At 47.6% G+C, this 21,776-nt stretch overlaps 2 protein-coding genes across 5 annotated transcripts in view; one reads left to right on the forward strand and one right to left on the reverse strand.

Annotated features, from left to right (window-relative positions):
- Nucleotides 1–117: 117 nt before the first annotated feature.
- HRC (histidine rich calcium binding protein) lies at nucleotides 118–13,454 on the reverse strand. Of its 4 annotated transcripts, XM_028751753.2 has the most exons (6): nucleotides 12,145–13,442; nucleotides 11,710–11,789; nucleotides 7,300–7,368; nucleotides 6,433–6,484; nucleotides 4,335–4,371; nucleotides 3,729–3,904 (listed from the first exon to the last, which is right to left on the reverse strand). In XM_028751753.2, the coding sequence occupies exons 1-6, from the start codon at nucleotides 13,283–13,285 to the stop codon at nucleotides 3,868–3,870; spliced, it is 1,416 nt and encodes a 471-aa protein (XP_028607586.2). In that variant the 5' UTR covers nucleotides 13,286–13,442; the 3' UTR covers nucleotides 3,729–3,867. The 4 variants fall into 4 exon arrangements, 3 of the variants coding, with proteins under 3 accessions (XP_077773543.1, XP_028607586.2, XP_077773544.1); XM_077917418.1 differs by lacking the exon at nucleotides 11,710–11,789 and having other exon boundaries at nucleotides 12,145–13,451; XR_013390449.1 differs by lacking the exons at nucleotides 3,729–3,904; nucleotides 11,710–11,789 and having other exon boundaries at nucleotides 12,145–13,454.
- Nucleotides 13,455–20,835: 7,381 nt separating this feature from the next.
- The window catches only part of TRPM4 (transient receptor potential cation channel subfamily M member 4), a 54,382-nt gene continuing 53,441 nt past the window's right edge, over nucleotides 20,836–21,776 (forward strand). Inside the window, exons 1-2 of the mRNA XM_028702716.2 lie at nucleotides 20,836–20,961; nucleotides 21,062–21,129. Coding sequence (XP_028558549.2) covers nucleotides 20,935–20,961; nucleotides 21,062–21,129 — 95 coding nt within the window. The 5' untranslated portion in view covers nucleotides 20,836–20,934. The remainder of the gene's footprint in view (nucleotides 20,962–21,061; nucleotides 21,130–21,776) is intronic.

Genomic DNA, 21,776 nt, shown 5'->3' on the forward strand with positions numbered 1-21,776 from the left:
GAGCCTGGGGGAGATGGGTTAATTACAACCTTTCTAAAACCTGGAGAAATACCCTCCCATTCACCCCAATTTCTCACTCTACCATAGGTAGAGACTTTGGAAAAAACAGCAACTATGTCGGAAGCAAAAAAAAGAAGACGTGTTTTTATTTTCCATGGAAACAAGACAAAGCAATGGCTATAAATTAAGAATAAAAAAGGCAGGTGAGGTGGCGTATCCATGATAGGAGAGGGGGAGAGATAGGACTTTGGGCTGAGCCAAAGCAGGATAGTCCCAAAATACGAAATCCGTGTTTTTCCACATGCAGTTTTGTCTTCAGGCTTCGTGCACACACAGTTTGCTTCTTGGAAAAAATACACTGCCAGGTAGTATCCTGCTTGTACCTTTAGGGCACTTCCAGACTAACAAGTTCCAGGTGGGACTCAACCACATAATGGCAAACTCGGGGGTTGCACAATTTCCGCTGATCGGAAGGTATTGTGCAACAAACCTGCTTCCCCACAAAAAACCGGCCTTTTGTGATGAAGGGAAATCGCAATGAAAGTGTGGGATAACGCTTGCTTCAAGGCGATGACATCATCTAACCTTCCCATGGACAAATCCGAGCGAATAAACTCAATAAACAGGTTGTCTGGAAAGTGCCCTGCATCCTTTTGCTTCTAAATTCCTAAAAGAAGCTGCCAAACGTGCATCGCTTGGCAGATTCTTATTTGCATTCCATCCTCCTCTTGCACAGCAATAACAACCCAGATTTCAGTTGGAATTTCCCATAACGGTTTAATAAGGTCAAAAGGTAAAGGACCCCTGGACGGTTAAGTCCAGTCAAAGGTGATTATGGGGTTGCGGCGCTCATCTCGCTTTCAGGCCGAGGGAGCTGGCATTCGTCCACAGACAGCTTTCCGGGTCATGTTGCCAGCATGACTAAATGGCTTCTGGTGCAACGGGACACCGTGACGGAAGCCAGAGCGCACGGAAACACTGTTTACCTTCCTGCCGCAGTGGTATCTATTTATCTACTTGCGCTGGCGTGCTTTCAAACTGCTAGGTTGGCAGGAGCTGGGACAGAGCAACGGGAGCTCACCCCGTTGCAGGGATTTGAACGCTGACCTTCTGATCGGCAAGCCCAAGAGGCTCCGTGGTATAGACCGCAGCCCTAGTGTAAGCCAGCAGAGCTCCATCTAAAAGTTGCTGGACTCCCAACTCCCCAAATCCCTGACTGTTGGCCATGCTGGTCAGATGAGAGAGCTAGGGGGGAGGCCTTCACTTTGGCTTATTCTGCCCTAGGAGAAGATTGGCAAAATGTTCTGCAACTGTACAAAACTGCAGATTCGAAAGCGTTTCTGTATCTCTAGCAGTTTGTGCGGATGAAGGAAATTTGCCAGGCACAGCTTGACGTGCAAGGAGAAAAGGGGCCAGTGCAGAATAGAACCATAGAATCGTATAGTTTGAAGGGACCCCCAAGGCTCAACTAGTCCAACCCCCCCTTGTCATGCTAGAAACTCAACTAAAGCATTCAAGACAGATGGCCAAGACAGCAAGAATGGGAAGATGCAGCACTCCAGGTATCGAAGGGCTACAACTTCCATCCTCTTTGATCATTGGCTATGCTGGCTGGGACCGATGGAAGCCAAAATCCAACAACACTCAAAAGGCAGCAGGTTTGCCATTTCTGCAGTGCAGGGCATTTTATCATACGCCTGTTAAAAATTCCCTGCTTTAGAGAACTTATTGAATACATAGGAGCCCTTAACATCATTTTTAAAAGCAGCTTTTGGGTTTCTAGCAAAGTCCAGTGTAGCCTGAGCCACAGGATGGCTTATCGCATGAATCGGGAACCTTTGGCCCTCCAGATGGGGCCGAACTCAATCTCCCATCAGCTCCAACAAGCATGGCCAATGGCCAAGGATGATGGGAATTGTAGTTGAGTAACACTGGGGGAAGGGACAGGGGTGGCGCTGTGGGTTAAACCACCAAGCCTAGGACTTGCTGATCAGAAGGTCGCGGTTCGAATCCCCACGACGGGGTGAGCTCCCGTTCCTCGGTCCCTGCTCCTGCCAACCTAGAAGTTTGAAAGGACGTCAAAGTGCAAGTAGATAAATAGGTACCGCTCCGGCGGGAAGGTAAATGGCATTTCCATGCGCTGCTGTGGTTCTCCAGAAGCGGCTTAGTCATGCTGGCCACATGACCCGGAAGCTGTACGCCGGCTCCCTCGGCCAGTAAAGTGAGATGAGCGCCACAACCCCAGAGTCGGCCACGACTGGACCTAATGGTTAGGGGTCCCTTTACCTTTTACCTAACACTGGGGGAAGGGGGCCAAAGTTTTCCCACCCATGGTGTACCAGAAAGGGACTGTGGTAATGCTATGGAGATAATGAGACGCTCGACAGACTCTTCGGCATCTTCATAAAAACCACAATGCCCAGAATTCCTTGGGGAGAAAATGGCAGTGAAGCGAGTGATGAGGCCTTTGTAAAGCCGTTTAGAAGCTGGTTCACCCAGTTGCGTTTATTCCTCGATGACTCAAGTTATCAACACCAGACTCTCCAAGTGTCCCTATTTTCCATGGACAGGTTTACAGAAGCCGTCCCAGTTTCTGATTTGATCCTGGAATGCCCTGCTTTTCCTTAGGACATCTCTGTTTTCATCAGAGAAATGTTGGAGGGTATGGAGTTAAATGATCCCTGAGCCGGGGAGTAACTATACAACCTTTAGAGCCGGGGAGTAACTATACAACCTTTAGAAGACATCTGAACCCTGTATGGGGAAGTTTTAAAATGTTTTCTTATGTTTTTTATATATGTTGAAAGCCACCCAGAATAGCTGGGGCAACCCAGTCAGATGGGTAGGGTATAAATAATGAAATTATTATTATTATTATTATTATTATTATTATTATTATTATTATTAAATAGGACACCTCTATTTTCATCGAAGAAATGTTGCAGCGTATGCAACACCCATCTGTGAACAACTAATGCCACACCATCACCACAGATCAAGCTTTCAAAAGGTTTCGGGCACAAACGTTTCCGAAGAGACATTTCAAAGGAAAACATCTGGAAGCTGGTCGGTGTGCAATTCTGCAGCAAGTAGCCCAAAGGTTCAAAATTGCACGGTGTGAGTTGCCCCATTGCCTGTTCAGTTGAGGCTGAGAGGGGGAAATTGCAGCTGCCCCACTGTTGCTGGACCCTAGTTGCCATCAACGCCAAGCCAGCAGAGCCAATATGAGGGATCATGGGAGTTGGAGTCCAGTAACATCCAGAGAACCACAGATTCCCTGCCTAGGGGCTGAGGCATGAACAGGAAACCTATTGCTCAGGAGAGCTATTGCTCAAACTTATTCAAAGGCTGGGGAAACGTACATCACTGAGGTGTTAGTAATCCCTTGCCCCAGGGTGGATTTGCTCAGTAAATGCGGGTCACCCTTCTTGCTCATCAGGCCGCAGCCTACCTGCGATGGCCTCCTGGCTAATTATAAAAGCCAGACTACACAAGACTGCCAGTTCTGAAATGGCGTGTCTTCCAACAGCTGCTTTTTTAAGAATGAAAAGTCCTGGGAGAGGCAGAAGTTGGAAGTAGGGGGTTGGGTAAAGTCCAGCTGCTTAACCCTCTCCCTTCTTGCCATCGGGTATCCTCTCAAAACCAACTCCCAGCAGATTTTCCAGATGTGGGGGATAAATAGGACCCCGTGGGAGAAAAACAACAGGGGTACGTTTTTGAGAGGACAATGATGGGCGGGGAAACAACCTCCGGAAGAAAGAATCGTGGAATCTTCCATCACACGCAGTTTGGCTCAAAAAAAATATATCAAGGGTCACCTGGTTCCCCCTCCCCCTCCTAACTTTGGTTTCTCCACCAGGGGGCGCTTCAATGCTCCTGCTGCTCAAAGATGGTGGCAAATGTCCTGAAAGAAAAAGAGAAGAAAGGGTTTAAATTAGGGTCTTTCATTACAATCTTTTTGCTTATTTCTGGTCAACAGTCATCTATCCTGTACTTTCTCCAAGGGGCCACAGCTGCCTACATGGAATGAGCAGGCAGTCTCCTTTCCAAACAGATGCCTGTCCTAGATCTGAATGCCTCGAGAGAGAGAGACCTCATATTGTTCCCATTTCACAGACGAAGAAAACTGAGGGCTGAAAGAAAAGAGTTTCCCCAGCTTTATGTGGCAAGCTGAGACAAGACTGGAGGTTAAAGCTGCAGGATCTCTGCTGGATCCTGGCTGTCCTCTCTGCAGGGGTAGAGGCTGCAACACAAGGAAAGGGGAGGAAGTAGATTTTGGAGATCAGCTGCTGTCTCTCCTTAGGACTTGAATGGGATCAAGGGCTGTTACTTACTGAAATAAGGCTCCAGATAATTCATCCACGATGCTCCCTGCAAAACACAAAACAGAACAAATCAGGATTTTGCTGTTCCTAGGGCACTTACCATCTGCTCATCTTGAGCTTAAAGGTAAAGGTAAAGGTACCCCTGCCCATTTGGGCCAGTCTTGCCAGACTCTAGGGTTGTGTGCTCATCTCACTCAAGAGGCCGGGAGCCAGCGCTGTCCGCAGACACTTCCGGGTCACGTGGCCAGCGTGACAAGCTGCATCTGGCGAGCCAGCGCAGCACACGGAACGCCATTTACCTTCCCGCTGGTAAGAGGTCCCTATTTATCTACTTGCACCCGGAGGTGCTTTTGAACTGCTAGGTAGGCAGGAGCTGGGACCGAACGATGGGAGCGCACCCCGCCACGGGGATTCGAACCACCGACCATGCAATCGGCAAGTCCTAGGCACTGAGGTTTTACCCACAGCGCCACCCGCGTCCCTACCATCTTGAGCTTACGTCTCCCCATTTAAGCAAGCTTTATGAAGTTGCTTATTGCTGTGTTTATTGCTTATTTCTTGGCAAGGAGCATGAGGGACATAGACCGTTCAGCCTATTTTCTCACCATCATTCTGGGGGTGGAGAATGGCTGAGTGGAATATGTGGCGACGTCGGCCAAGACGACACAGTGAGCTAGATGGCTCAGCTGAGATTTGAACCCAGGTCCTTCCTAGCCACTGCCACCCGCCCCCCAACCACCCAGTCCAAGTCTGACACTCAATCCGCTAACCCAGAGGTGGTCAGACAGTAGGCTTCCGGGATCTACTTCAATTTTTACTCAAAAACCCAAGACCCACAAACTGGAGCCAGGTGCAAACATACCCTTAGGCTCAGTACACACCATACATTTAGAGCACATTTAAATTAAAGAATTCTAGGTTTACAGAGCTACAGTTTCCAGCACGCTTCACAAACAACCGTTTCCATTACTCGGGGGGGGGGGGTGTACTTTAAACGTACGGTGTGCATGTAGCCTAAAATTAAGGAACAGGGTGCCGCTGAGCATATCCTTAGCCATGGATAGGCAAACTAAGGCCTGGGGGCTGGATCTGGCCCAATCGCCTTCTAAATCCGGCCTGTGGACAGTCTGGGAATCAGTGTGTTTTTACATGAGTAGAATGTGCCCTTTGATTTATAATGCATCTCTGGGTTATTTGTGGGGCATAGGAATTCGTTCATCCCCCCCCCCAAAAAAATATATATAGTCCAGCCCCCCACAAGGTCTGAGGGACAGTGGACTGGCCCCCTACTGAAAAAGTTTGCTGACCCCTGCTCTGTACTGTATATAAAACTAAAAAAAAATGTTAAGGGAATCGTCAATGTTAGTAAAGTAACAGCGATTTGGATAATAATAATAATAATTTATTATTTATACCCCGCCCATCTGGCTGAGTTTCCCCAGCCACTCTGGGCGGCCCCCAATCAGTGTTAAAAACAGTACAGTGTTACATATTAAAAACTTCCCTGAACAGGGCTGCCTTAAGATGTCTTCTGAATGTCAGGTAATTATTTATCTCTTTGACATCTGATGGGAGGGCGTTCCACAGGGCGGGCGCCACTACCGAGAAGGCCCTCTGTCTGGTTCCCTGTAGCCTCACTTCTCGCAATGAGAAACATGCAACACCAGATGGCGCCAGAGGGCAGGAAATTTTAAAACACACTTTTCCATAGGGATTTCTTTATTTTGTTATAACAATCCAGTGGGGGGTATGCAGGGGTACGCGTACCCCTAAACATAGGAATTCGTTCATTTCCCCCCCCCTTCAAAATATAGTCCGGCCTCCCACAAGGTCTGAGGGACAGTGGGCCGGCTCCCTGCTGAAAATGTTTGCTGACCCCTGTCCTTAGCCAAGGACTTTTGTGTACTGGCCGCTGACTTACCATACAAAACCCCGCGCCTCCTTCCTCCACACCCACATATTTCTTCACCTCAGCAGCCGAACTTAGAAAAGAGGCTTTTCCTCACTGCTAACTTGCAGGACCTCCTACAAATCACGCAAGAGGTGTGCCGGTAGATCCCACCTGCCCACGCCAACGCTAAAGCCGCAAAGGGGAAAACCAACTCACCGGGTGCACAGGCCGCCTCGCACACAGGGCAAACGTAACAGAAATGGCAATACTGCAGAGAGATAAAAGGAGTTACCGCCAACAGGGCACTGTGTTGTAAATAAAAAATATGCCCTTTTTCCCTTATGGGGTATCCAAGAGCCCATATAGAGTCCTTACATAGGTTCCCTATTGGTAGGAGAGAATAACAGAGGCCAACCAGAGAATATTGAGAAGCAAAGCAGCTAGTAAGCCTGATCTTTATTGATCTGTTGCAACAGGGTACTCCCTCACACGCAGGAGAGGAGGAGGACCCAGAAAGATGGTGTGCAAGACCTTATAAAGACTTTTGAAATTCCCATTCTCTAGATCAAGACCACCCCCAACATTACACATACATCACAGAAGGGGTGTAACCTAAGACCACCCCTCAGATACATCCCACCTACATCACAGAAATTTAAATGTTGTTTTTCTCCTGTCACAGTTTATCTCCTGTCTGGCAAGTTACTTGATTGGATTTCCCGGGGAGCCTGGCCATTCTTTTGTAGTGGTAAAATACTTATTTCCTGGGCCAGGTCACAGGCTCACACCTTATTCATATCTTAAATGTGTCCTTAAGACAGGATTTGTGAGGAAAGAGACAATGGGGAGACTTTTCCAGTTTGACTTTGCAGAGAAAACATTTGGTCAGTTTAGGAATCAAAATGGTTCCAGGTTGGTCTTCCTGTGTTGATCTATGTATGTGCAGTTATGAACATTACCATATATCTAAGACTATAAAATTCCTATCACAACTGCTATGGTTAAGGTTCACGAAAGCAGAGTAGCAAGTCTGGGGCAAAGGAAGGGGTGGGGAGGAGGGAAGGGCAAGTTTGTGGCACCGACCTGGCAGCTTGCGCAGTATTCGCTGCTGTCTCCTTCTCTGCAGGGGCACTTGTCACACTTGTCGCAATCCTGGGGGTGGAAATTCAGGAAAACTTAGCTGGGTCTGTTTGGGTGGCAAGTCCTCAGCACAGCTCTCCTTGTCCTACGTTCCACAACCAAACCACTCTGCCCATGTGACGCCTTCAGAATGGTGGATTTCTTGTTTGTTTTTTGCAGGCGTATTTGGCAATCTCTCAAAGGACCTGTTGATGGCATTTTACCACTGTACTGTGAAGAGTGTATTAACTTATGGTCTGTGTGTGTGGTTTGGGAGCTGCACGGCCAGGGAAAAAACAATGCTGTCCAGGGTTGTAAAGACTGCAGAGAGAATAATTGGGTGCACTCTTCCCACCTTAGATCAAATCTGTGCTTCCAGGTGCCATAAGAAAGCTGCAGAGATAGCGCAGGATAGTGCGCACCCCGGAAATGATCTCTTTCAGCTTCTGCCTTCTGGAAGAAGGTATAGGCTTATAAAGACCAGGACTAGCCGCCTGAGAAACAGTTTCTACGCAAATGCAATTCTGGTTCTAAATGCAGCATAAGGAGTCTCTATAGTATATTGTATTTTAAAATGGAGTTTCAGAGTTTTTAGGGGTTTTTGATGGTTTTATGTAGATTTTCAATTTCATTGTTCTGTATGGGACAATGACAATAAAGATATCGTATATCGTATATTGTTGCGGTTGCAATACTAGTGCATTAGTGGTAAATTCATGCAACATTCCCATTTATTAGTTGTTCTGTGATGCTTCCCTGACATTCTTGCATTCTTGCCATCTGGAAAGGCAACCTTGCACTATAGACAGTGCTTTTTTTCTAAAAAGGTGTTTAGGGGTACTCTCATTTTGACGCAAGAAAACCACCATTTTATAGTATTAATCTAGAAAAATAAAGACAGTAAATGGGCAAAAGTACAAAGATTCACCAAATGTTTAGGGGTATGTGTCCCTCTGTGTCCCCCCAGAAAAAGCACTGACAATAGCACAACAAAAGAAGGACCAAAAACAACAACTACAAGCACCCCAAACAAGAACATTTGCAGTATTTAAAGTCACACGGCTGCAGCAGGAAGTTACAGGGCATGCACTGGTTGGAAATGAAGCAGTATCTTTATATATATTTTTATGGCATTTAGAACACAGCCTTAGTTTGGACAAAAAAGGAGAGGAAAAGATATTTGATATTAAGTATTGTATTTTTCTTGATAGTAAAGGTAAAGGTACCCCTGCCCATACGGGCCAGTCTTGACAGACTCTAGGGTTGTGCGCCCATCTCACTCAAGAGGCCGGGGGCCAGCGCTGTCCGGAGACACTTCCGGGTCACGTGGCCAGCGTGACAAAGCTGCATCTGGCAAGTCAGCGCAGCACACGGAAACGGCGTTTACCTTCCCGCTAGTAAGCGGTCCCTATTTATCTACTTGCACCCGGGGGTGCTTTCGAACTGCTAGGTTGGCAGGCGCTGGGACCGAGCAACGGGAGCGCACCCCACCGCGGGGATTCGAACCGCCGACCTTTCGCTCGGCAAGCCCTAGGCGCTGAGGCTTTTACCCACAGCGCCACCTGCGTCCCTTTTTCTTGATAAGCCCTAATAAAGTTTATGCCAAAAAGGGGGGGATTCAATGAAGCAGTATCATACCCTCCAACATGTTGAATCCCCAAACTGAGATGCGCATCTTTGTGGCTGTGCATGAGTCATGTGACTCATGCGAGATCACAGAGCCCAAAATATGCATTCCCCCCAAAAATGCACATTTTGGGGCACTGTGCAAGATTTGTGGCCCTGAAAAAGCACTTTTCTCGCGGCAAGATCTCGGCACCCAAAATGGCCCTCATGCACTTGCATGAAAAAAATGGGATGTCCCAGTTTTCCCAGGACATTTGTTGGGTATGCAGTATGTCCACTCCAAAACTTTTGCAGAAGTAAACAGTATTGAAGGCGGGGTCACGTATAACTGGCCCGATATCATAATGGGCGCAACTAATCGTGAATGCACAATAACCCTGGAGGGTCCCAATAGAACCACAGGGAGCTTTTGGTCCATTTTGATTGGTCTACCCTGACTGGCAGTGACTCTTCTGGGCATCAGGCAGGGGTCTTTGCCAACCCTACTGGGAGACTGAACCATCTGCATGCTAAGAAGTTCTGCCGCAATTCCCCGATTCATCCTGGTCCCTCAACACTATAGTTATCCTTCTCATCACCACAAAGGAAACCACCTTCGTTCTCTATTTCCGTTTCCGGATTCTGAGCCTGTTTGTCCCTGCAAAAAAGATCTGAAATTGCCAAATCGCAGGTTCCTCAGCTGCTTTCAGCTGGCTGCTCAATCAAAACAGCTCGCTTTCCTGCATTGAGTTCTGCATCCATCCTTTTCTCTTCTCCCTCTCTATGGGATAACTTCTGGCCCTCCAGGTGTTGCTGAACTACAGCTCCCATCAGCCCTGCCCACTGGCCCTGTTTGCTGGGTCTGGTGGGAGTTGAAGTTCATCAGCGTCAGGTGGGCATAGACTTGTACTGTATGTAGAACTCCTGCAGTCCCATGAAATTCCAGGAGAAAGTGACACGGAGGTGCAATTCTAATTTTTTGGAAGAGACAGGCTGTGATTCACAAAACGTACCCTCCCTTTCCTAGTTCTTCCCTGCGCCCCAACTGCCTAGTCCTCAAGATACGGCTGGCACCTTCCCCATCCCCCACGAAGGCTCCTGTGTCTTTAATAGGCGCAACAAAGCAGAAATCCCGTGGGTGAAGTTCCTTTCCGTCGCCTTGTCAACAGGCTATGAAATTATTTTACAGCTGTACATGCGAAACTGTCAGACCACTGGCCCAAAAGCCATGCTCGTGCAGGCTTTTGAGTTCATTGACCCCTTGGTGAGCAAATAAACTGACATCGACCCGAAGCCAAACTCGGAGGGATGCAAACAGAGTCAAGAAATATTGATCTATAATCAGCATTTGTTAATCGTGCATCTACCAATACCAGGAATCATAAAATGTTTCCTCCACACACACACATCCCACGAAGGAATACTGGTGTATTGCTAAATTGTCATATTAAATACAGAGGTCCAAGGGAGGTGCACTCTGCACATGCCCTTTATTCTGGAGGCTCATAGTTCCTGGTTAAATTTTCCATACTGTAGCTCGTAAACTTCTTTTCCAACTTCTTTTCTATCCCTCTGTGGGATGGCTGAATATCCCTGCATTGCAGGGAGGGTTGGACTAGAATGATTCTCTTCCCACTCTACAATTCTATGGTTCTATCTTAACATGGTGGGGAAGACCCAGGTTAGCTGTACTAACTAGGTAAAGGTAAAGGGACCCCTGACCTTTAGGTCCAGTCATGACCGACTCTGGGGTTGCGGCTCTCATCTTGCTTTATTGGCCGAGGGAGCTGGCGTTTGTCCGCAGACAGCTTCCGGGTCATGTGGCCAGCATGACTAAGCTCCTTCTGGCGAACCAGAGCAGTGCACGGAAACGCCATTTACCTTCCCGCTGGAGTGGTACCTATTTATCTACTTGCACTTTGATGTGCTTTTGAACTGCTAGGTTGGCAGGAGCAGGGACCAAGCAACGGGAGCTCAGCCCGTCGCAGGGATTCAAACCACCGACCTTCTGATCAGCAAGTCCTAGGCTCTGTGGTTTAACCCCCGTATCTAGCTGATACGCGTATCTACCAATGGGGAATTCCAAGGCCCTGTAGCTCTGTATCTTTAAAACAGACCTGGACCACGTAGCCCTTCAAACAGAGGACACCTTCAAGTAGAAGACTGTAAAGTAGAAGATGGGGCCTCCCCATCATGGATCTCTATCTCATGTATAGTTTTGGCACCGTATCCATAAATCTGTGGAGGAAGAGGGGGTTGCAGGCAGGGACCAGGCAAGGAAGAACACAGGAACAACAACAACCCATCTCCGAGCCAGACCTTCAGAACGAGCATGCATGTAATAGGTTGTGCCAAAATAAGGCAGACTCTCATCAAAGACATAACGGCAAACAAGGACAGGAAGAGGGAGAAGCCATGGCAGAGCTAAGCCCAGGCTGCTTCCATGGAGAGATGAAGGCAAGAGTTCCTTCCACCATTCTCCTCCAGGGATCCAAAGGAAAAGTGTGAAGACGTATTGTAAAATCCACACACCGGCCGATAGGGTGTCTCATCAGAAGGCAATGAGAAGCAAAACTATGCCTGCTTCAGGGGTAGCAGGGAAAGCAGTCATGTTGCGGATTAATAGGCGACCGGACTAAAGTAGGAACGGGCAAAGATGTGAGACATGCAAGAGGAGACCCTTAAGGCTCGACCACAAATGGTTTGGGCGGTCAAATCCCACCCTGGAGAGCTGAGCAGGTATGCAGGCGAAGGCTTCTCCTTCGTTACCTTGCAGAAGGCACAGTAGTGGCACAGAGAGCCTGCCTCGTACTCCTCGTCGTCCTCGTCATCCTCGTCGTCTTCCTCTTCTTCAATGGAAAAGAAAGACATAGATACAGATGCCCAGAAGGGTCCCTCCCGGTGGGGGAGGGAGGAGGTTCTAGAGGGCAGCTGAGAGCCCCCAGGTGGTTCTGGGGGCCCAGCATGTTGGTGCTAGAGGGGAGAAAGTTGGGCTAAGCAAAGAGGGACGCCAAGTGTGTGGGAAAGCCAAGAGCTTCTCTGTGCGGCCTAGCTGGCAAAAAGCATGGGGTCCTTTGAGGGGAAGGGAGGGCAGCCACAATTTATGGGCCCTTGGGTGAAAGCCAGGGGTTGGTTACCCCTAAAGAAAGCCAACATGGCCTCATCCCACCCTACCCCCCCCCCCACCCAATAAGCTTCTCTCACCTTCTCCCTCTTTGTGGTGCTTCTTGGCCTTATCATGGCCTTCGTGCCTGGGGTGCTTGTGTTTGTGCCCTTCATCCTCATCTTCTTCCTTGGACTCCGTTTCATCAGACTCGTCTTCCTCGTCACCATGGTGATGGTGACGGTGGCGGTGCTCTTTGCCCTCGTCAGCTTCCTTATGGTGATGGTGCCCATGGGCCTCTTCCTGGTCATCGTCATCGTGGTGATGGTGATGGTGATGACTGGCATGCTCTTCTTCTTCTTCTTCACTGTCGTTATCATCATCCTCATGGTGATGGTGGTGAGCATGATGTTCATGATGATGGTGTTCCTCTTCATCACTGTCGTCATCGTCGTCGTCATCATCATCATCATCATGGTGGTGGTGGCTACCATGATGTTTCTGGTGGTGGTGGTCATGTTCATCATCATCATCATCTTCATCATCATCATGCTCGTGATGGTGGTGATGGTCACCATGGTGTTCGTGGTGGTGGTGATGTTTGCCATGGTGGTCGTCGTTGTCATCATCATCATCATGGTGTTGGTGGTCACCATGGTGTTCATGGTGATGTTTGCCATGGTGGTCATCGTCGTCTTCGTCATCATCATCATCATGGTGATGGTTACCATGGTGTTCATGGTGATGATGATGCTTGCCATGGTGGTCATGGTGGTCATCATCGTCGTCATCATCATCGTCATGATGGTGGTGATGGTCACCATGATGTTCATGGTGCTGATGATGCTTGCCATGGTGGTGGTCATCATCACCATCATCATCATTGTCATCATCATCGTGGTGGGAACTGTGGTGATGATGGTGCTCTGCATGGTGATGTCCAGTGTGGTGATGATGGTGTTCCTCCTCCTCCTCATCATCGTCATCATCATCATCATCATCATCATCATGGTGAGGATGGTGGCCTCCTTGGTGATGCCCTGATTCATGAAGGTGGCTGGCTTGGTGATAATGATCGTCGTCGTCGTCATCAGCATCATGCTGTCCATGGTGGTGATGGTGTTCGCCCTCGTGCTGGCTTCCATGGTGGTGGTGCTGTTCCTCTCCCAGGGCTCTAGGGAGCCTGAATGAGCAGAGCAGGACCAGAAGGAGGCCCATTGTCAAGGCCTTCCAGGAAGCCATGGCAGAAGGGGGTGGGTGGAAGCAACACACTCAGAAGTCTCAGAGGCAAGCAACTCGGAAAGGCCGTCAGCCCGCAAGGAGAGCTAAGGGGTAGGAATATACAGTTTCCAGCCCACCGTTTGTATGAGCGACGTCTACAGCTGGCCTAGATTAGCCCTTCAGCCAACAGCCAATGGCTGCCCAGCCCAGCCTCCAAGATAGATGAGAGCACCAAGCCATGGGCCCTGCCGTGCCCTTATATGAAGTGGCTGGGCTGGAGGGGGTGGGGAGGAAAGGAGAGGTATCTAAGCTGCTTGCCATAGTGCAAGGCTATTCTTAGCCGTTCGGAGCAACTGTGCCTCACTCCCTCAATGTGACAGGGAAGCCAGCAGGGTTTCAGATCAGAGGAGGCAGAAATAAGAGCCAGGACTCCTGGGTTCTCTGAGAGAGAGGGCATATATGCATGTGTGCATGCGTGGTTTAGTGCACTAGAGAAACTAGAAGCTCAGAATCTAGGAGCTAAAGCAACAGGCCTAAGACCCCAATTCCTGAAAGGAGAGGAAGGCTTGATGTGTTTAGGGTTGATATCCGGATATTATTGAATCAGGCAAACCCAGAGGTGTGGCGGGAGAGCAGCAGGGGGAGGACAGAAAATGCCCATTTTAATCCACGTGGTTTGTTATTTGCTGGTGGAAATTGTTCTTGTTCGTTTGTTTCGTTCAGTCTAAACTCTGGGAAGTGAGCGAATTTATCTTGTTCATACACTGAAACAAATCAGCATAGAGATAGATCAGTGTTTCCCAACCGGTGTTCCGCGGCACACTAGTGTGCCGCGAGATGTTGCCTGGTGTGCCGCGAGCGAGTCCAAAAAAGGTTGGGAAACACTGGTTTCTCTTTCAAAAAGGAAACGTGGGTTAAAGCGGCGCCGCCGCCTCCCACTCACTTTCCTGCTCTGGCTTCCCTAACAGTTTTCCGAGTTGCGTCACTGGATCCAGCCCCCTTTTCCACATGTGACACGGGGCTGGAGGGAGGGATAGAGGGTTTTACGTCGCGCACAAAGGCAGCCTCCTAGAAGCGCTCTGGGCCGGCGCCGTTTCGCCGAAGGCGCCGGAGGACCCCCACCCTCAGCTCCTTCAGAAAGGAAGCCCCGCCCCTCGGCTCCCTACGCCGCCAGGCAGCTCAGCTGACTGACAAGGACGTTCTGCGGTGGCGGCCGCCGCACAACCACCGCAGTTGCTGGCAGCGTCCGCAGCGCAATAAGTAACAGCGCCTGGTGCTGCCAACTCTTTCTCTCTCTCTCCCGCCCCGCCCCCAAGCTCTCGCGCGCCCCGCGTCAACATCGCCGCGCGCAGCTTCCCGAGCTCGAGGCCAGCCGCTGCACGCACGCGCCGGCTCATCATCGGCTCCGGTTGTTGCCTTTCTCCGCCGAGGTCGGTGGACCCCGAGCCTAGGCTTCCTTCCCGCACCCCGCTTTCCGAAGACCGCACACCAGTTGGGCCAGTACATATTCCCCTCCCGTGACTGGAGCGGAATAGCCCTTTCTCTTCTTCCCCAACCCTTGTCGTTGGAGGAGTCCCTCAGTCCCTCGCTTTGCTGCCTCCTCCCCCCCCCCACTCCCAAAGCTTGGAGGTTCCCCGGCAAGGGGGAGGGAAAAAAATTGAAAGTTACACTTTCGTGCGTCCCTCCCGGCGAGACGCTGCGCGCTGACGTCACGGGGCTGTAATGGTGGTGTGCCTCGAGATTTTTTTCATCAAACAAGTGTGCCTTTGCCCAAAAAAGGTTGGGAAACACTGAGATAGATGATAGATAGATGATAGATAGATAGATAGATGATAGATAGATGATAGATAGATAGATGATAGATGGTAGATGATAGATAGATAGATATGATAGATAGATGATAGATGACAGATGACAGATGATAGATAGAGAGAGAGAGAGAGAGAGAGAGAGAGAGAGAGAGATAGATAGATAGATAGATAGATAGATAGCTATAGATAGATAGATAGATGATAGATAGATGATAGATAGATGATAGATAGATAGATTAGATAGATAGATAGATAGATGATAGATAGATGATAGATAGATGATAGATAGATAGATAGATAGATAGATAGATAGATAGATGATAGATAGATAGATAGATAGATAGATAGATAGATAGATAGATGATAGATAGATAGATGATAGATATATAGATAGATGATAGATATAGATGATAGGTAGGTAGGTAGATGATAGATAGATAGATAGATAGATAGATAGATAGATAGATAGACAGACAGACAGTTTATCATCTATCCCCTCCAATTTTGGATCGTTAAAGTGGAGTTAGGCCAAACTTCCTACCACCACAAAAGATGTCATCTCTGGGTTTTACGAAAGGCAGCAGCCCAACCTATTTTTTAAGGAAGCCCAAGGATATGGCGATAGGAGGCTTACAGGGAGGCAAGTCGGACCCCTGCTTTTCAGAGAGGAAAAGGAGTGACTCAGGAGCCAAGGTGATGCTCCAGAGCATTTTATTTTTTTGAGAGGCAGCGTTCCTTGCAGCCTCAGGAATGTGCTGATGGGTCCCAGCGGTTGAAACCGAATCCACAGAGCTGGCCGAGATCTATAAATACCTGCGCAGCCCTGCAGTGACCTGGATCATTCCTGCTGGTGTCCTGTTCTCCGGATGACAGTGCAAGAACTGCCCCTGAACAGGTCACAATCCCCTCAGGAGGAGGATGGGGGTGAGACCTGGTTTTGTCCAACTTTTAACTTGAACCTATCTAATCCATGTGTCCAGAAACAGCACACACTCCCAAACCAGAAAACTGCACTTCTCCAACTGTGTGCGCAAAAAATATGTATGAATATTAGGGAAAAGTGTGTCTAAAGATGCATATACCGTATTTTTTCTTGTATAAAATGCCCCCGTGTATAAGACACCCCCACTTTTTGGGGGCTAAAAATTGAAAAAATGGGGGGAGATTGCCCCGTGTATAAAACGAGCCCAAATTTTTAGCATAACTTTTTAATTAAAAAAACCCTAGTTTATACACACAAAAATATGGTATATTTTTGGGGGGGCATGTAATAAACGGAGTTATATTAGGGAACATGGCTTGCAAAAATGTGCACATGAGGCGAAACTCCACACACACACACACACACACACACACACACACTCTTGGGAGAAATGAGTGCTAAAATGCTGACAATTCTTTGAGAGGATTTCTCCTCCCCCTTTAATGCAATCCGATGCACAAACGTGGGTAACTGAAGACTGATATAGAAGAGAACCACAATTGACAGATTTGTCCATCGCGATCACCGCAAACAATCAGGCTGAACCGAATGGGTCTCTTGGAGGCACCTACAACTGAGTTTGTCCATGTCAGGTTTTGGGAACTGTTCAGTCAGGGATGCTGCACTCACACAACCCCAATTCTGAAATCAGTGAAATGTATATAGCTGAAAAGTATAAATAAAATTATATATATATTTGTGTGTGTGTGTGTGGACATATAAAGGGCACCGTTACTTCAATAGCTCATCAGACCTAAATCTGGCCCTGCACACACTGATTCTCAAGCATACATGCAGGTCCACAGCGCTCTGCCCTTCCGCACACCTGGCCTTATAAATTCACACCAAGCTTACAGACCCCACGTTGATCCCTAGAGTGCTTATTTGATAGGAGACCCGCGCTACAATGAGGACAGGGGCTAGTGGGCTACCAAAAAGGATGGCACCTACAGACACCTACCTGGGAGCATGTGCTATGGGGTTAATGGCCAAGGCTACTACAGCATAGGTCCCTACTTACTTGTCCCTGTACAGTGGTACCTCGGGTTACATACGTTTCAGGTTACAGACGCTTCAGGTTACAGACTCCGCTAACCCAGAAATAGTACCTCGGGTTAAGAACTTTGCTTCAGGATGAGAACAGAAATCGCGCAGCGGAAGTGGAAGGCCCCATTAGCTAAAGTGGTACCTCAGGTTAAGAACAGTTTCAGGTTAAGAACGGACCTCTGGGACTAATTAAGTATGTAACCAGAGGTACTGTATAGGATTGCACTGTGAGTCTTCTTTTCATGAGAGGAGCGTTATTGCTGGTTTTCGAAAGAAGCTCAGGGCATCCTTGGACAGCAGAAGGAAGCAACCATTTAATTGAAACGGATTGCTCCCATGAATTTTAAAGGTACCTCAGCACTGGCTGCTGCCTGGCCTCAGTGGTTTGTCGCTCTTGAAAACAGTAAAGGCGGAAATGTACTCTGCCCAGAACACTTTACTATACCGATACAACGCCTTTGAATGTGGGAGGCGGCATGCAAGTCAATGACTCGGTTAATCTTTTAAAGGCCTTTTGACGGAGCAAAAGCAGGTCCTTGATGCATCAGGCAGATTAAAAAACAACGAGGGATTTTTAAAAAGGAAGAGACATGCTCCTTTTTCTCTTCACACAGGAAGCATTGTCTCACCTACAATGATGGCTTTTTAAAAATGCACATGCATATTTATGCAGGTTTAATGGATCAATCAACTAAAACTCGTATGATTCATCCACTAAGACCCAGTCCACACATGTAACGGGTAGGGAAATGGACTGCACCACTTCAGACTTGCAGGCAGAAGATATGGGGGTTTTTAATGTTCCCCCCTGCAAGCGCTCCCTGCAAGTAGAAAACGAGCCCATCAAGGAGAATGGTTCTCCTCTAGCCTTCTCTACATTTTTATTTAAGCTTCTAATGTAGGGGAAGCATTAAAAAATGCAGTTTGCCAACCTGCAATCTGATGTGGCGCAGTCTAGTTCGCCTCATTCCCACTTCATTCTGCAAGCAGGCGTTGACTTGGCTGTGCCCAACTACTTTGAGACACAAGCAAGCTTCTTTTAAACTAAGCATCCCTGGCTTTATCTCCTGTTGGAGACTGGTATTTTTTTAAAATTACTTCTTACAATTATTAGTGATGTCGCCGGACCTCAAAATTAGGAGGCCCATATGTCAATCTATCAGGTTCACAAATGCCCAAATGTTTGCTGGGCCTGGTTTTCTATCTAACAAATGTTATTATTCTTGCACTTCAAACCAATATTTATTATGAGTTAAGCAGGAGAATATAACCCTGTGTGGTGTTTTTTCACAAGAGGAGGCACTGAACCTGCAGGGCAGCAGATCAGACAGGAAGGAGAGCTGCAATATTGGGCCTACCTTCTAGGAAGATGCAACAGCTGGTCAGGTAAGTCTTGGTCTTTTTGTGTGGTTTTCTTGCTCTGCCCTTCCTTCCTTCCTTCCTTCCTTCCTTCCTTCCTCCCCCCCCGACAGCCATGGATCTCTCTGGGCTGTGTGTACCCAACTCATCCTAGGCCCAAGGCCTTCCAAATGTGCTCAGTTTGGCTCTGGGCTTGTTTGAATCTTTACTTCTCACCTTCTACCTTCTCTTTGCTTCTTTGAACGACTTGAAATGTGTGAGAAGGTAAAGTGAAGGTGGAAGAAGTTATAGGGCTGCCATACATCTGGAATTTCCCAGACAATGCCAGGGTTTGGCTGCCGAAAGTCTGGACAGAATCACCATGTGATCTGCAAGCAATCGAGTCCTCTGAATGCTTCTTGGCTTCCTCTTCTAAAAACAGTCCATTTTAGAGCCAAATCTCCAGCTAGCCTCACTTAGATTCGCTTTTACTGAGCTGTGTTTTCAAGCTATGCCTTCCACTGTTCTAGACGGACGATATAACAGGGTGCTGTACAAAGACAGACTCTGTATATGTGGGCAACCGCAGGTGGAAGACTTCTTGCACTTTTTACTATATTGCACAATATACACTGGACCCAGGAGGCAATTTCTCACCTTGCCGTCTGTGGCTTCTCAGCAATGTAAGCGTTTCAGTGACTCATAAAGCTGCCCTTTTTTACTTTGGTGGCCAAAAAGATCTGAAAGAAGACCCTGGGCAATATAGCAGTGAACTGTAATAGGGACGCAGATAAATAGAGACCATTATTTGTGGAGCGGCACTCCTTTTGCTTGTGTTTATTTTTGATTCAAATTTGTCATGGCCAATGGCTAGTACAATAAAGTTCTTTGGATTGGCTGCTAAGAGTCACGACCAGTAATATCCAAGGCAACACGATGACCAAGTACAACAATGCGTTGTCAATATAAACTCTTTATATAATCTATACAGAACAATGAACAGTATGAAATATATGAATTATGCACTCTCTGCAAAACAAAAAAAAATCAGAGATTTATAAGATTTCTGATAATTACAATTGTTTGCAACACAGGGGTTTAATTGTTTGGTTAAGAGTCACGTCCAGGCAGAATTTTCGTCAGCTGATTTAAATGTCCGGCAACCCATTGTGGAAGTTGGGTTTTATGCTGAAAATGTTTAAAAATGGCTCAACAACTTTGGGGGGATGGAGATCGTGCAAAAAAGCTCGTTTTTTGGGGGGGGGGGGACTCAACAACTTTGGCCCCTAAAAGGGGGGGGGGAGAGAAGCTCAACAACTTTTGATTTCTACTTCCTGAAATATGGCAACCCTAAGTTATCAGCAGAGTGGAAAAGGCAACAGGCACATAGCTGATGACAGAGGATTGTGAAAGAAGGTGAGACAAGGGACTGCTTTACACCATCTGCATAACTTTCCCCAAAGAATCCCGGTAACTGTAGTTTGTTAAGTGTGCTGGGAACTGTAGCTCTCATTCCCAGGATTATTTGGGAAAAGTCATGTGCTTCAAATGTATGGCGTGGTTGTGAATACAGTTCAAAAGGAAAAAGGACTGGGGAGGGAAGAGGAAAGCGAGCTGTTCCTTATTTAGCCAATGGATGGGGCTAGCCTCATCTTTACCATGCCATTACAGTGGTACCTCGGGTTAAGTACTTAATTCGTTCCGGAGGTCCATTCTTAACCTGAAACTGTTCTTAACCTGAAGCACCACTTTAGCTAATGGGGCCTCCCACTGCTGCCGCGCTGCGGGAGCCCGATTTCTGCTCTCATCCTGAAGCAAAGTTCTTAACCTGAAGCACTATTTCTGGGTTAGCAGAGTGTGTAACCTGAAGTGTATGTAACCTGAAGCGTATGTAACCCGAGGTACCACTGTATATTCTTCCTGGTGGGAAGAGGTGTACCCTCCCAGCGGCCAGAGGCTTTGAGATATATTCAAAGAATTAGAAACTTAGCCACTTCTCAGCACAACGCTCCTCGTCCAATTAAAGCAAATTGTGGGGTTTGGTGGTGGAAAAGTAGGAAAGTGAACATCAGACTTAAAGAATGCCGGCTCACACATAATTATTTATCTCCATTTCTCAAAACTTGGCTGAATGAGTTGAACCGAACATGGCTGGCGGGAAGGGAGGAGTGATTGTGACGAAAACAAAGAGGACTAAAGGAGTGGCTATCCCTGGAAGTACACACACGCACCCCAATAATTCAATCATTGCTGTGAAAGTAACTGTGATCAAAATCTGCCCCGGTGAACTCTATACTTCTCTCTGAAGCGTTTTTCCGGTCAGGCAAGTTCCAAGGTAGGGTGGGGTTCTGCCGCCGCCTGTGGGTGGGATCTGAAGCTGTCTCTACCTTGCTCGGTCTTTCAATTACTCATTCCGGGTGAGACACCAGAGAAAGTGCCTGGAGAAACGCCGGCTGCAATCTGGCAGCGGCTGTGCCCTGTTCTTCCGCTCCATGGCCAATTCTATCAAGAAAGACCAGGTACAGATCCCTCAGACCTTGCCGGTTTTGTGGGTGATCATGGGCCTGGGCTGTTGGTTTTCCAGGACTGTTGTGTCCATAACTCCCGATTTCTCCGTAGGCATGGATCCCCAAACTCTTCAAGAAGAAAGTCTGCACCACCTTTATCGAGCAACCGGGGGAACTTGGGTGAGTGAAACCTGGTTTTATCACCTTCCGCAAGATTCAGAATAGGCAACGGTGTGAAACCCCAACTTCCAGCTCCGAGGGTTTGTGTTATCATAACCCTCCCCTTCTCCTGTGCTTCTGCTACGGGTGGGAGAGGGATCTGACTCTGTTCTCTTTTAAATGGCAAACTTAGCCGGTTCACACTTTCTGAAACAATATAAAAACCACAGCACAGCTGTTCTTTGGAATTTTCACTTCTCTGAATTTTGCAATGTAGTTCTCAGGCACGTACAAAATGTGTGTGTATGTGTACACACATACACACACACGCTAACAGGTGAATGCCTATGTTAGTGAAAATGACATACTAAAAAATTAGGAGGAACTGCTTTGCAAAAATGAATACTTAGGGGAAATTGCATGGAAGCATGTGTAGCTTGGGAGAAAATTGCACTAAAATTCTGATGAATTGAATATTTGCTCTAAAATGCCGATAAGGACTTTTAAAAACTGATGTGGAAACTTTTAAAAACTTCTTTCCCCCCAAACTGATGTGCAAACCTAAGACTGGAAAGAGAAGAAACTGAAACAGACATATTTACTTACTTCTTGGTCACTCCTATATTGCACTCCTAGCTTATTTTCTGCTTCCTCCCAGCACTGCCGGA

This window comes from Podarcis muralis, chromosome 13 (assembly GCF_964188315.1).
Source record: "Podarcis muralis chromosome 13, rPodMur119.hap1.1, whole genome shotgun sequence".
In the NCBI taxonomy this organism is placed as follows: domain Eukaryota; kingdom Metazoa; phylum Chordata; class Lepidosauria; order Squamata; family Lacertidae; genus Podarcis; species Podarcis muralis.